Source organism: Bos javanicus, chromosome 20 (genome assembly GCF_032452875.1).
Source record: "Bos javanicus breed banteng chromosome 20, ARS-OSU_banteng_1.0, whole genome shotgun sequence".
Taxonomy (NCBI): Eukaryota; Metazoa; Chordata; class Mammalia; order Artiodactyla; family Bovidae; genus Bos; species Bos javanicus.
This window is the reverse complement of record NC_083887.1, coordinates 35038906-35054501: the sequence shown is the minus strand read 5'-3', so window position 1 is coordinate 35054501 and position 15596 is coordinate 35038906. Positions and strand designations below refer to the sequence as shown.

The 15596-nt window shown below is 39.0% G+C and overlaps 1 protein-coding gene across 1 annotated transcript in view; it reads right to left on the bottom strand.

Annotated features, from left to right (window-relative positions):
* Positions 1-9653: 9653 nt before the first annotated feature.
* Positions 9654-15596, bottom strand: part of C9 (complement C9) — a 67168-nt gene continuing 61225 nt past the window's right edge. The window contains exons 10-11 of the mRNA XM_061393663.1: positions 15088-15317; positions 9654-10644 (exon numbers count right to left, since the gene is read on the bottom strand). Of these exons, the coding sequence (XP_061249647.1) occupies positions 15090-15317 (228 nt within the window). The 3' untranslated portion in view covers positions 9654-10644; positions 15088-15089. The remainder of the gene's footprint in view (positions 10645-15087; positions 15318-15596) is intronic.

Here is a 15596-nt window from a genome sequence, read left to right as displayed (position 1 = left end):
ACCATCCCTGTGTCCTACCTAATATTAAAATACATGTCATATCCAACAGGTTTTTCCTTTGCTAGGAAAAAAAAAAACACTTGAAAATTTCTTCTTAAATTTTTCTTTTGAGGGGAGACAAGATGACAGAGCAGTAGGTAGAAACTGAGTACATGTCTCTCCACAAAGATGTCAGGAATATATCTTCAGATGCGGAGGATCTCACAGAGAACCAGCTGAGTACTGGGCAGGAGTCCCTGACCATCAGAAAGGAAAATATAGTTTCATGCAAAACTTGGTAGGATGAAAGAAGGAAGTGGGGGTGGGGGGAGCAGAAGAGTGAGTAGCACCTGATCTGTACCTGGGGGGTGGGTGAGCTGAAGCAGGAGAGACACTTGCATGCAGGTCAACCAGTTGGGACAGAAAGGGAAGCATTTGAGGCTGTCAGAGAGTGAAGCAGCTGATCTGTGACAGTCTGAATGGATTGAGAATCACAGAAACAATTCATGCTGTGGTCCTACGTACCCTGAACAGGGAGGCAAGTCCACTGAAATGCACCGTGGCTGAGAGCAGGAGCATGGGGATTGGAGAGCAATCCCAAGGCAAGGACAGCTGTTGACTGTGGGAAGATGACCAGAGGGGATGGGAGTGAGGAAGTCCGTGGTGAGGAGTGCCTTTGGAGGAGTGCTGGGCAGCTATGGAGGCAGGGTGTTGAGTCATCGCAAGGGGTGGAGCCATCATGGTCACCTCTCTCTCCCCACACACTAGTGACCAATAGAGAAAGACCTCAGCAAGGGTGGCCATTTGAATGCCTAACACGCTGAGCAATAGAGAAGGACCAGTCAGGGAGGCCCTTTAAACACCGCCTACCAGAGACTAGAAGAGAATTCTAATAGTGTTATATCTTCTGCACTTGTTACTGATGGCTTCCCTATACACCTAGAGCTACTGGGATCCCTGCAATACAAGCAGTGGCACCACCTCCACGCTAGGTCTTCACTGGGGCAGAGCTGCCGGAGGCTAGAAAAGAATCCTTATAGCACCATATCTCCTGTGCCTGTGGTTGCTCGCCTCCCTGAGCACTTGGTGCCACTAGGATCCCCACTATACAAGCAGCCACACCACCTTCACAAACGGTCCTCACTGGAGCAGACCCAAGTCCTCCAGGGCAGCCTCAGGAGCAAACTTCTGTGCATGACCCACATATAGAAAGGGAAAGTAAAAGTGTTAGTTGCCCAGTTGGTCTGAGTCTTTGTAACCTCATGGACTGTAGCCCTCCAGCCTCCTCTTTCCATGGAATTTTCCAGGTTAGAATAATGGTGTGGGTTGCCATTCTCTTCTCCAGGTACTTTGATAACCCAGGGATTAAACCTGAGTCTCCTGCATTGCAGACAGATTCGTTACTATATGATCCATGAAGGAAGCACCCCCACGATTGAGATCCAGGGATAGAATGGCTAAGGAAGAGGTTTGAAAACCTTTCCACCAGCTGTACAAGCTGAAGATTAAATCCAGGCAATCACCTAAGCAGACTGTGTCTATGTCATATAAATAAGGATAATGAGCATTCCCAGAGAAGAAAGTATCCTAGCTCTGGCAGCTGTGGACATTGGAGGCTAGAACACGAAGGAGTAGGGTCAGATTAGTTTGAGCTAATTAGTCCCACAGCAGGTTCAAAGACCAGACCTCCAATGCCATATTGGAGGGCTTCCTAGATGGCAGAGCGCTATGGCTCACAGCTGGGAAAAGGACATGGACTGTCCTTTTATGGAACACGTAAAAGACAGTTATTAGTATTCTTATCTTTTGATTTGTCCTGTAGTTCTGGATTTTTTTCTCTGTTCCTGCGATTGCTGATTTATTACTGTTATCTCTATTTGTGCATTTGAGAGCTTTTTCTTGTTTTTTTTTTTTTTTTTTTTTTAAGCACACTTTTTATTTCCCTTTTATATTTCTACTTCAACTTTGGCTTTCTACAGTTGTGCATTTTTATGTTTCTTTTTATTTTATTCCTGTTCTTTCCTTGTTATTTTATACATATATATATATATATATGTATATATATATAGATAGATAGATAGATCTTTTTTAATATATTTTTATTTAACTTTGCTTTTCCACTTTTCTTTTTTTCACTGTGTTTGTTTCTTTTCTTTCCTTTGCTTTATTCCTTACCTGGCATTCTGCTCTGGTCTTTTTTTCTGTTTTAGCTCGTTTTTAATTGTCTGATATCTTTGGTTTCCTTTGTTTACTGGGTCACTCTCTTGTACTTTGTTTTCTTTGGTCTGTTTTGGTTTTGTGTGTGTGTGTGTGTGTGTGTGTGTATGTTCCTTTGTTTTTGTTGTTATTTGTCTGAATTTGCTTTCACCATTTGTCTGGGGTTTGTTTTTTGTTTCTTGTTATTTTGTTTATTAGTTTTTTGTTTGTTTTAACACCCTTTATTGCCATAACAAATGGCTTGTTGGGTCTTCATTCTCTGACCAGAGGTTGGGCTTGAGATTCTGGGATGGGAGCACTGAGTTCAGGACACTAGGCTTCTGAAGAAATACTGACCTCAAGGAGTATTAATCAGTGAGAACTCCCACAAAGACTTTCATCTGTATCCAAGACCTGCTGCTGCTGCTGCTGCTGCTGCTAAGTCACTTCAGTTGTGTCTGACTCTGTGTGACCCCACAGACGGCAGCCCACCAGGCTCCCCCGTCCCTGGGGTTCTCCAGGCAAGAACACTGGAGTGGGTTGCCATTTCCTTCTCCAATGCATGAAAGTGAAAATTGAAAGTGAAGGTGCTCAGTTGTATCCCACCCTCAGCAACCCCATAGACTGCAGCCTACCAGGCTCCTCCATCCATGGGATTTTCCAGGCAAGAGTACTGGAGTGGGGTGCCATTGCCTTCTCTGATCCAAGACCTGGCACCACTCCAATTGCTGGCAGCACCCATCTTAAGATGCCTCACCCAAACAACAAGCAATATAAGAACACAAACTTAATCAATCATCAACAGCTTTCCCAAAACACACCGCCTCACACAACCCTGCCCATCAGAGGGGGATAAATTCACTTCCTCCCACCAGAACGCAGACACAAGTCCCTCCCAACATGAAGCCTTCTTAAGCCACTGGACCAACCTCACTCACTGAGGGCAGAAACCAAAAACAAAGGGAACTATGACCCTATAGCCTGGGGAAAGAGACTTCAAAGACAGTAAGTTAAGAAAATTGAAAGACAGAGAAGTATTGTGCAAGTGAAGGAACAAGGTAAAAATCCACAAGATCAATAAATGAAATAGGCAAGCCACCCGAGAAAGAACACAAAGTAATAATAGTAAAGATCCAAAATCTTGAAAACAGAATGGAGAAAATGCAAGAATACTTAACACATTTAACAAGGACCAAGAAGAAATAAAGAAAAAAGCAAACAGTGATGAACAACACAATGACTGAAATTAAAAATACTGTGGATGGAATCAAGAGCAGAATAACTGAGGCAGAGGAATGGATAAGTGAGCTGGAGGATAGAATGATGAAAATAACTGCTGAAGAGCAGAATAAAGAAAAATGAATTTAAAATATTGAGGATAGTTTCAGACACCTCTAGGATAACATTAAGTACACCAACATGAGAATTATAGGGGGCTCAGAAGGAGAGAAAAAGATAGGGTCTGAGAAAATATTTGAAGAGATTATAGTTGAAAACTTTCCTAACATGGGAAAGTAGTCAATCAAGTCCAAGAAGCTCAGAGAGTCCCATCAGAATAAAACCAAGGAGAAACAAACCAAGACACATATTAATCAAACTAACAAAAATTAAACACAAAGAAAAAAATATTAAAAGCAGCAAGAGGAAAGCAGCAAGTAACATTCAAGGGAAACCCCGTAAGCTTAACGGCTGATCTTTCAGTAGAAACTCTACAGGCCAGAAAGGAGTGGCAGGATGTGCTGCAGGGAGTCACAAAGAGGCAGACATGACTTAGTGACTGAACAATAACAACAACAAACCAAAAATCTACCACTCAGCAAGGATCTCATTCAAAATTGATGGCAGAATCAAAAGCTTTACAGACAAGTAAAAGTTAACAGAATTCAGCACCATCAAATCAGCTTTAGAACAAATGCTAAAGGAATTTCTTTAAGTAGGAAACATAAGAGAAGGAAAAGACTAACAAAAAAAAAAAAATCCAAAATAATTAAGAAAATGCCAATAGGAACATATATGTGAGTAATTGTTTTTAACGTAAATGGGTTAAATGCTCTAACCAAAAAACAGAGACTGGCTGAATGGATACAAAAGTAAGACCTATATTTATGCTGTCTACAAGAGACCCAGTTCATATCTAGAGACACATACACACTGAAACTGAGAAGATGGGAAAAGAAATTCCATGCAAATAGAAATCCAAAGAAAGTTGGAGAAGCAATTCTCATGTCAGACAAAATAGACCTTAAAAATAGAGACTTACAAGAGATAAGGAAGGACACTACATAGTAATCAAGGGATCAATACAAGAAGACATGACAATTGTAAATATTTATGCACCCAACATAGGGGCACCTCAACAAATAAGGTGACCACTAGCAGAAATAAGAGGGAAAATTGAAAGAAGTGAGCAGAACCAATTTGTGTCATATGCATGCTTACATGTGTCTGGCTCTGCGATCCCACGGACTGTAGCCTGCCAGGCTCCTCTGTCCATGGGATTTTCCGAGCAGGAATATGGAAATGGGTTGCTATTTCCTACTCCAGGGCATCTTCCTGCCCCAGGGATTGAACCCGTGTCTCCTGTGTCCTCTGCATTGCAGGTGGATTCTTTACCACTGAACCACCAGGGAAGCCTCATCCAAGAGGAAGACATAACAATTGTAAATATTTATGTACATTGGGGCACCTCAGTACACAGGGCAAACCCCACCAGACACAGAAGGGGAAATTGACAGTAACACAATAATAGTAGGGGCTTTAACACTCCACTAACACCAATGGACAGAGCATCAAGACAGGACGTTAATAAGGGAACACAAGCCTTAAGTGACACATTGCCTTAGATGGACCAGTTGATATCTTCAGGATAGTACATCCAAATGCAGAAGAATACACTTTTTTTCTCATGTACACATGGAACATTCTCCATGATAGATCACATCTTGGGTCACAAATCAAGCCTCAGTAAATTTAAGAAAACTGAAATCATATCAAGCATCTTTTCTGACCATAATGTTATAAGACTAGATATCAATTATAGGAAAAAAAAACTGTAAAAAACACAAACACATGGAGATTAAATAATATACTCCTAAATAACCAGCAGGTTACTGAAGAAATCAAAGAGGAGATGAAAAATACCTAGAATAAATGACAATGAAGTGTGATGACTGAAAACCTATTGGATGCAGTTCTAAGAGGGAAGTTTATAGTAATACAATCCTATCTCCAGATACAATAAAGACATTGGAAAGACAATCTAACCTTACACCTAAATCAACTGAAAAAAGAACAAAAAAGCCCCAAAGTCAGTAGAAGGAAAGAAATCATAAAAATCAAATCAGAAATAAATGAAAAAGAAATCAAAGAAACAAGAGTAATGATCAATAAATCTAAAAGCTGGTTCTCCGAGAAGATAAAAAAAAAATTGACAAACCATTAGCCAGACTCATGAAGAAGAAAAGAGAGAAGACTCAAACAAAATTAGAAATGCAAAAGGAGAAGTTACAATAGACAATAAAGAAATACAAAATAAGAGACTATTATGAGCAGCTATATGCCAATAAAATGGACAACCTGAAAGAAATGGACAGATTCCTAGAAAAGTTCAACCTTCCAAGACTGAATCAGGAAGAAATAGAAATTTTGAACAGACCAATCACAATCACTGAAATCAAAACTGTGATAGGAAAAAAGTCTCCCTTAAAGCAAAAGCCTGGAGAAGGCAATGGCACCCCACTCCAGTACTCTTACCTGGAAAATCCCATGGACGGGGAGCCTGGAAGGCTGCAGTCCATGGGGTCGCTGAGGGTCAGACACGACTGAGCGACTTCACTTTCCCTTTTCACTTTCATGCATTGGAGAAGGAAATGGCAACCCACTCCAGTGTTCTTGCCTGGAGAATCCCAGGGACAGGGGAGCCTGGTGGGCTGCCGTCTCTGGGGTCACACAGAGTCTGACACGACTGAAGTGACTTAGTAGTAGTAGTAGTAAAGCAAAAGCCCAGGGCTTCACAGGTGAATTACATCAAACAATTTTTGATAGAATTCTGTGAAAGAATCCTTAGAGAAGAGCCAATGTCTGTTCTTCTCAAACACTTCCAAAAGAATTGCAGATGCAGGAACCCTTCCAAATTCATTCTACAAGGCCACAATCACCCCAATACCAAAGCTAAAGACATCACACACACAAAAGAAAATTATAGGCCAATATCGCTGATGAAAATAAATGCAAAAATCCTCCACAAAATTCTAGCAAACAGAATCCAACAACACATTAAGAGGATCATACACCATGTTCAAGTTGAGCTTATCCCAGGGATGCAAGGACTTTTCAATATTTGCAGATCAATCACAAATGGTGTGATACTTCATATTAACAAATTGAAAGATAAAAATCATATGAAAATCTCAATAGATGCAGAAAAAGCTCTCAACAAAATTCAACACCCATTTATGAAAAAAAAAAAAAAACCTCTTCAGAAAATAGGCATAGAAGGAACCTACTTCAACATGCTGCTGCTGCTAAGTCGCTTCAGTCGTGTCCGACTCTGGGCGACCCCATAGGCGGCAGCCCACCAGGCTCCCGTGTCCCTGGGATTCTCCAGGCAAGAACAATGGAGTGGGTTGCCATTTCCTTCTCCACTGCATGACAGTGAAAAGTGAAAGTGAAGTCGCTCAGTCGTGTTCGACTCTTAGGGACCCCATGGACTGACTGCAGCCTACCAGGCTCCTCCGCCCATGGGATTTTCCAGGCAAGAGTACTGGAGTGGGGTGCCATTGCCTTCTCCCCTCAACATAATAAAGGGCATATATAACAAACCCACAACAAACATTTTCTCAATGGTGAAAAACTGAAAACATTTCCTCTGAGATCAGGAGTAAGATAAGGGTGCTCACTCTTGCCACTATTATTCAACATAGTTTTGGAAGTCCTAATGATGGCAATCAGAGAAGAAAAAGAAATAGGCGGAATTCAGATTGATAATGAAGTAAAATTCTCACTGTTTGCAGACAACATGATACTAAACATAGAAAATTTTAAAGATGCTATAAACATTACTAGAGCTTATCAGTGAATTTAGTAATGTTTCAGGATACAAAATCAATACACAGAAATCCCTTGCACTTCTGTACAGTAACAATAAGAAGTCAGAGAAATTAAAAAATCAATTCAAGTCATCATTGCAACTAAAAGAATAAAATACCTAGGAATAAACCTACCTAAGAAGACAAAAGACCTGTATACACAAAACTATGACACTGATGAAAGAAATTAAAGAAAACATAATTAGATGGAGAGATATACCATGTTCTTGGATTGGAAGAATTAATATTGTGAAAATGACTACACTACCCAAATAATCTACAGATTCAGTGCAATCCCTATCAAATTACCAATGGCATTTTTTCACAGAATTTAAAAAATCACAATTTGTGTGGAAACACTGCTGCTGCTGCTGCTAAGTCGATTCAGTCGTGTCCGACTCTGTGCGACCCCATAGACGGCAGCCCACCAGGCTCCCCTGTCCCTGGGATTCTCCAGGCAAGAACACTGGAGTGGGTTGCCATTTCCTTCTCCAATGCATGAAAGTGAAAAGTGAAAGTGAAGTCGCTCAGTCGTGTCAGACTCTTAGCGACCCCATGGACTGCAGCCTACCAGGCTCCTCCATCCATGGGGTTTTCCAGGCAAGAGTACTGGAATGGGGTGCCATTGCCTTCTCCGTGGAAACACTAAAGATCTCAAAAAAAAAAAAAAAATCCTGAGAGAGAAAAATGGAGTTGGAGGAGTCAATCTTCCTGTCTTCAGTTTAACTACAAAGCTGCAGTCATTAAGATAGTATGGTACTGACACAAAGCAAAAATATAGACCAATGGAATAAGATAGAAAGCCCAGAGAAAAACCCATGCCCCTATGGGCACCTAATCTTTGACAAAAGATGCAAGAATACATAATGGAGAAAGGACAGCCTCTTCAATAAGTGGTTCTGGGAAAACTGGACTTCTACATGTAAAAGAAAGAAATTAAAACAATTCCTAACACCATACATAAAAATGAACTCAAAATGGATTAAAGACCTAAATATAAGACCAGAAAATATAAAAATCTTAGAGGAAAACATAGACAGAACCTCTGACACAAATCACAGCAAGATCCTCTATGACTTGCCTCCTACAAGTAATGGAAATAAAAATGAGAATAAACAAATGGGACCTAATTAAATTTAAAAGCTTTTGCATAGCAAAAGAAACCATAATTGAGATGAAAAGACAACTCTCAGAATGGGAGAAATTAATTGCAAATAAAGCCGCTGACAAAGTATTAATCTCCAAAATATACAAACAGCTCATGCAGTTCAATATCAAAAAACCAAACAACTCAATCAAAAAATGGACAGAAAACCTAAACAGACATCCAAAGAAGGCATACAGATGGCCAATGAACACATGACAAAATGCTCAATATAGCTTATTATTAGAGAGATGCAATGAGGTATCACCTCACACTGGTGAGAACGGCCATCATCAAAAAACTCCACAGACAATAAATTCTGGAGAGGATGTGGAGAAAATAAGACCCTCTTGAACTGTTGGTGGGAATGAAAATGATACAGCCACTGTGGAGAACAGTGCAGAGATTTCTTTAAAAACTAGGAATTAAACTACCATAGGACCCAGCAATCCCACTACTGGGCATATACCTTGAGAAAACCACAATACTAAAAGACACATGTACTGCAATGTTCATTGCAGCACTGTTTACAATAGCCAGGACATGGAAACAACCTAGATGTCCCTTGAGAGACAAATGGACAAAGAAGTTGTAAACATATACAATGGAATATTACTCAGCCGTAGAGAAGGATGACTTTGAGTCAGTTCTAGTGAGGTGGGTGAATCTAGAGCCTGTTACACAGAGTGAAGTAAGTCAAAAAGAGAAAGACAAATATCTTATATTAATGCATATATATGGGATCTAGGAAAATAGTACTGACGAACCTATTTGCAGAATAGCAATAGAGAGACACACATAGAGAACAGGCTTTGGTCAAAGTGCGGGAAGGAGAGGGTGGACAAATTGAGAGAGTAGCATTGAAACATAGACATTACCATATGGAAAATAGATAGTCAGTGGGAATTTGCTATATAATGCAGGGAGCTCAATTTGGTGCTGTGTGACAACCTAGAGGGGTGGGAGGGAGGTTCAAGAGGGAAGGGGCGTATGTATATCAATGGCTGATTCATGTCGATGTATGGCAGAAATGAACACAACATTGTGTTGATTATCCTCCAATTAAACAATAAATGAAGCAGTGAAAAAATTTGCTTTTAAAATTATTTGTATTGTGATCTCTCAACAATCATGTACATTCTTGAAAATTTCTGTTAAGTGAGAAAAACGAACTTAAATTTATTTACAAAAGTGTGAAAAGTTTATTAATAAAAAGAATAAAAATTAGTGAATACATGAGAATTGACATTTAATTAAATTTATTTATTAATTATAAATTAGCATTTTAATAATTAAATTGACATTTAATTCTTGACATTTAATTAAAAATTTATCAATTTTGAGTTTGCATTTTTCCCTTGTAGTTTGAGCCCTCTTCTTTTTTTCTCCTTCTGCTCCTCCTTTTCCTTCTTCTCCTCTTTCTTTTTATTTAAGGATTGTCAGACCTTTTCAAAAACTCTCAGATCTTAAGCACCATGCTATCTAATGAATAAAAGTGTACAATCAGCTCTGTTGATTAGCTTATTATGTAGGTTGACTTATCTTACATAGAATTATGTAAGGCTACATATTAAGTTTGGCCATATGAAATTCCTGGGTTTTGTTTTGTTTTTGGTAAAATATGACTGAATAGAGACAATTTCATATGATTTAAGTTAATGGTTTTTGGTTACAAATACATGTTTTCCTCTGGAGGTGTAGAGTTAAATCACAAAGCTAAGACTTAAAAAGCAGAGTTCGGTGCTTGTGGTAGGTGTTCGGCAAGTATTTGCAGAATGAATGCGTGCTCGTATTCACGAATGACTGAACAAGACACAGGAATGTACACAAGAGCAAAATTGCATGGTTCAGACTCATGGTAATGGAACTGGCAGAACATACTCATCATATGAAGAACTGTGACAATTACTTTAAAGTCTTTTAAACCAACATTCTCTTTTTAATTCAATTTTGTTTTGCTAGCCAGAGATTGGCATTAGCTGTGTGGGAAAGAAGTCCTGGCGTACCTCACTGCTGACTCTCCTCATTAGGGAATAACAAATGGAAACATCATGGGAATTGAAGGAGAAAAAGAAGCATTGTGGATTTAAGAGAGAGACTTCAGAGGTTGGTAGGATTTTCATGAAGCATGTTGCTTTTCATTTGGCAGCAAGAACTATCTCTGGAAGGTGCTGGTGTTTTTCTTTCCATATGATCCCAGGGAAACCAACAACTCTACTTTTTTTTTCAACTGCAATCCTAGAGAAAAACAAAAGGATTATCAAATCTTAATGATTAATAGAGCTTCAGTGTTGGGTCAATCCACCCATCCATTTACTCATCCTTTTATCCTGTTGAACTATGATATACCAGATACTGTTCAGGTGCTGGGAAGACAGTGAGGTTTAAGATATAAGATGCATTTCCAAACTAGAGGGGATGTTCATCTGGTGTTGGGAGAGTAAATGTGATTAGTGCTAAAAGAGCAGGGGGGATGTGCTCAGCACATAGATAGAGAACGGATGCCTGGAGATGCTGGAGGAGATCTCATCAGAGGTGTTAATTGACCTGGGTCCAGAATAGAGGTTTTTAACCTTGGCTAAATAGATTAGAATAACCAGAGGATTTAAAAGAAGAGAGAAAGAAAAGCAAAGGTAGAGAGGGGGAGAAAGAAGAAAAAAAGAACCATGGCAACCCAGGATCCACCACACAGGTTCCAGTTTAACTGGTTTGGGGGTGGATATCTGTTTTGTTATATTTCTATTTTGCCCTTTAAAAAAGCTAATAGGTTAATATCAGGTTAATATTGATACAATTAACAACTAGATTGAGAGCCATTGGTCTGGGAGAAGTAGAAACACATAAGGAGAGGGAGGTTGGATTAGTTTAAGGAGGATAAAATTGCAGAGTCTTCCACCCTAAGAAAATAGTATGCAAAAAGAAAGATGGCGTCCTAAGGTTTTCAGCCTCATGGTGGGGGTCAGTTCAGTGTATGTGGAAATGTGGAACGGAACGTTCTGTGGAAAACTGGATGCCGAGAAGCGCTTCCATGAAGGAAAGAGTCAGCAAGAAAGGTTTCCCTGTGGTCTAGAGTCTCAGTGAGGAACTCATGGTCAGGTGTGAAAAGTCAGCCAGAAGACACTAGTGTTTTCAAGCATGTGATTTATATAGGAGGAGGGACCTTGATTGTCATTGTCCATGAATACAAAATGTAGAATCCAAATCAAGAAATTTACATGAAAAACTGGCGCAAAGTGATAAAAACAACAGGATATCCCGAGAGACAAACAACCCTAGGATTACCATCTCTAGCCAGAATATACAAGGTTCCCACAGGAAACAAATTTCACTGAAGACTAGGCCTGAGATAAAAAAACTATTAATACTCAAGGAAGAAAAAAATGCCATGAGAATGAGTACGTGTAGAAACTATATATCCTAGGTCAATCTGAGAGAGACTTTTATATGAACATGTTTAGCATGTTCAAAGGGCTTCCCTGATAGCTCAGTAGGTAAAGATTCTGCTTGCAATGCAGGAGATCCAGGTTTGAGCCCTGGGTCGGGAAGATCCTCTGGAGAAGGAAATGACAACCCACTCCAGTATTCTTGGAAAATCCTATGGACAGAGGAGCCTGGCAGGCTATGGGGTCACAAGAGTTGGACACAGTTTAGTGACTAAACCACCTCCAGCATGTTCAAAGAAATAGAAATGGGAAACATCCAGTAGGCCAGGAAAGAAAAAAACAGACTTAAAAAAAAAAATAGAAATTAAATTTATTTATAATTAATTATAATTAGTTTATAATTAAAATAAATTTGAGAAAATGCTCATTGGTTATAGGATATAGTCTATATGCAGCTGAAAAAAAATAACTGAAAAATTAGAAGATGGAGCTGAAGAAATTACAGAAAGCTGAAGAATATTCCACATATAGAGAAACAGGTAGAAAACAGAGGTCCTGAGTATGAATTTTTTGCTACAAATGCTGCTTGGAATACAGAACATAGGATTGACACTTTAGATAGGTGAGAGACAGAGTTAGTACATAGGGTAAATCAGTTATACTAAAATTTCTGAGAAATATTAACATGTATATTGTTAGCATATTCCTGAGTTTCTGTGTTTGCTAAGAAGGGCAAAAGACACTTGTAATATGACAATTTTTAAATTTTCTTTGTAAATACAAAAAAAAATTTCTGTCAGTTCAGTCGTGTCCGACTCTTTGTGACTCCATGGACTGCAGCACGCCAGCCTCCCTGTCCATCACCAACTCTCGGAGCTTACTCAAACTCATGTCTATTGAGTCAGTGATGCCATCCAACTATCTTATCCTCTTTCATCCCCTTCTCCTCCCACTTTCAATCTTTCCCATCATCAGGATCTTTTCAAATGAGTCAGTTCTTTGCATCAGGTGGCCAAAAGTATTGGAGTTTCAACTTCAGCATCAGTCCTTCCAATGAATATTCAGGACTGATTTCCTTTAGGATGGACTGGTGGGTTCTCCCTGTAGTCCAAGGGATTCTCAAGAGTCTTCTCCAACACCACAGTTCAAAAGCATCAATTCTTTGGTGCTCAGCTTTCTTTATAGTCCAACTCTCGCATCCATACATGACTACTGGAAAAACCGTAGCTTTGACTAGATGGACCTTGGTTGAAAGTATGGTTGAATGATAAACTTGAGGCCGTGAAATCTTTGAGGAAACTGAATAATTGTTTCAGACATTTTGTTGTAGGGAACTGCTTGTTCAATAAAAAAGTAAGTTATGATTTTCAAAAGAAATTAATCTAACTAGCTAATCTTGTGATAATTAACAGTTGAGCTAAATCTTACTTATCTATTAGGATTCTAATTAATTCTACCAGAATGAAAGACCTAGTAAATCCTCAGTTTTAGAAAGATGGCTAAAGTCGTTCCTCCTTGAAGAAAGCAAAATATTGAAATATAATTTCAGATGATTAGCTGTAAAAAGTGAAGAATCTCAGTTTTCTTCATCTGGAGCCCTCCAGACTTCTCTTTCCATGGGATTCTCCAGGCAAGATTACTGGAGTGGTTGACATTTCCTTCTCCAGGGGAATCTTCCCAACCCAGGGATCGAACCTGAGTCTCCTGCATTGCAGGCCAACTCTACCATCTGAGCCACCAGGGAGGATAGGAAAGTTAAAATTAAAAAATTAAAATTCAGTGAACACCATGTATATAAATTAAAAAACCATCCCAAACAACATTGGATATTTTCCCATTGGCACAGATGTATTTGGAAAAAGTGAAAAATATGGACCAGAAGGAAATACTCCTAACTTAATGAAAGTGACTGTAAGGGGAGGAGGGTAAAAGAAGGCGAGGAATAGGTGAGGGAGATTAAGGAGTACAAAGCATGAGTCAGGGGTACAGAATGTACAGTGTAAGGGATGCAGTCAATAACTATTTAATCTTTGTATGGTGACTGATGATAACTAGACGTATCATGGTGATTCTTTTGAAACTTATAGAAATATCGAATAACTATGTTGTGTAACAAGAACTAACATAGCGTTATAGGTTGATTATACTTCAAAACCATTGGAGGAGGAAATGGCAACCCACTCCAGTGTTCTTGCCTAGAGAATCCCAGGGACGGCGGGGCCTGGTGGGCTGCTCTCTATGGGGTTGCACAGAGTCGGACACAACTGAAGCGACTTAGCAGCAGCAGCACACTTCAAAACCAACCAAATAAACAAACAAACACATAGGGAAAGAGATCACATTTGTGGTGACCAGAAGATGGGGATAAGAAGAGGGGAAATTGAATGAAGATGGTCAAAAAGGTAAAAATTTCCGATTAGAAGATAAATAACTACTTTGGGTTTCCATTTCCTTCTCCAGGGGATCTTCCTGACCCATGGATCGAATCCAGGTCTCCTGCATTGCAGGCAGCTTCTTTACCTTTTGAGCTACAGGGAGGACCTCGGGATATAAGGTACAACATGGTAAATATAATTAATACTGCTACACATTATATGCAAGTTGTTAATGGAGAAAATCCTGAGTTCTCATCATAAGGAAAACATATTTTTTTTCTAATTCTTTAATCTTGTATTAATAGATGAGATGATGGGTGTTCACCTAACTTACTGTGATAATCTGGTAAGTGAAATGTAAGTCAAATAATTATGCTATACTCAAATTCATACAGTGCTGTACATCAATTCTATATCAATAAAACAGGAAGAAGAAGACAGTAACTGTATCTGAGTTGTGTGGGAGACAAGAATCAACTTGGGCTTTTTGCAGGGAGATGATGTGGTACAAAGTACTCTATTGTATCTGTGATTATTTTTCTTATAAAGGGGTTCTGAAGTATTTATTGTATATATATATTTACATATACACACACATATATTCACATGGTGAGTTTCTGGATGTTTGTTAGACTTCTGTAAACTTTTCCCTTTATGTAAAATTTTTATAACTAAAAAAGTAACGCGATCATTACAATTTATTGTCTATAGCTCTATTTAGAGGAAGAGGTAGAGGTTAACTGTGTGCTAAATGACACATAAAGGCTGATTTGTCCATTTCCACTATTCATTCCATTTTTATCCTTTGTTTATATGGCTAATCTAGAAGCTTAGTGCAAATTAACTGAAGAACTAGCTTTCAAATTAAATAGTTCCCAAATGCATATTTTTGTCCTTAATGATGTTTAAGAGGTTGTTCTCACCTTTATAAATTTTCTATTTTTTTTATTTCACAGGCAACTCCCTTGAACTCTTTTGGGCAGGAACACACACATTCTCCGTCCAGCAGAACCACAGTCCCTCCATTTTGGCACGGTTGGCATTTTCTTACACTGAATTCATTGATGTAGTCTTCAATGGCTCTTTCCAAATTTTGTTTCTTGAGGTGTGCATCTTTCATTTTCACTGGAATCAGATCATATATCGGAACTAGCTGCAAGAGAGAAAAACGTTTAATTTTAGGTCTTTTCCTACTGACTAATATTTTAGTTTATGTAATATTTTTGACTAAATTATTTATTCTTTGATTCATTAATTCAACAAAGGCTTATTGAATGATTACTATTGTCAGCTATAATGTTAGCTTTTAAGACCTGGTGGCTCAGATGGTAAAGAGCCTGCCTGCAATGCGGGAAACCTGGGTTCAATCCCTGGTTGGGTAGATCCCCTGGAGAAGTAAATGGCAACCCACTCCAGTATTCTTGCCTGGAAA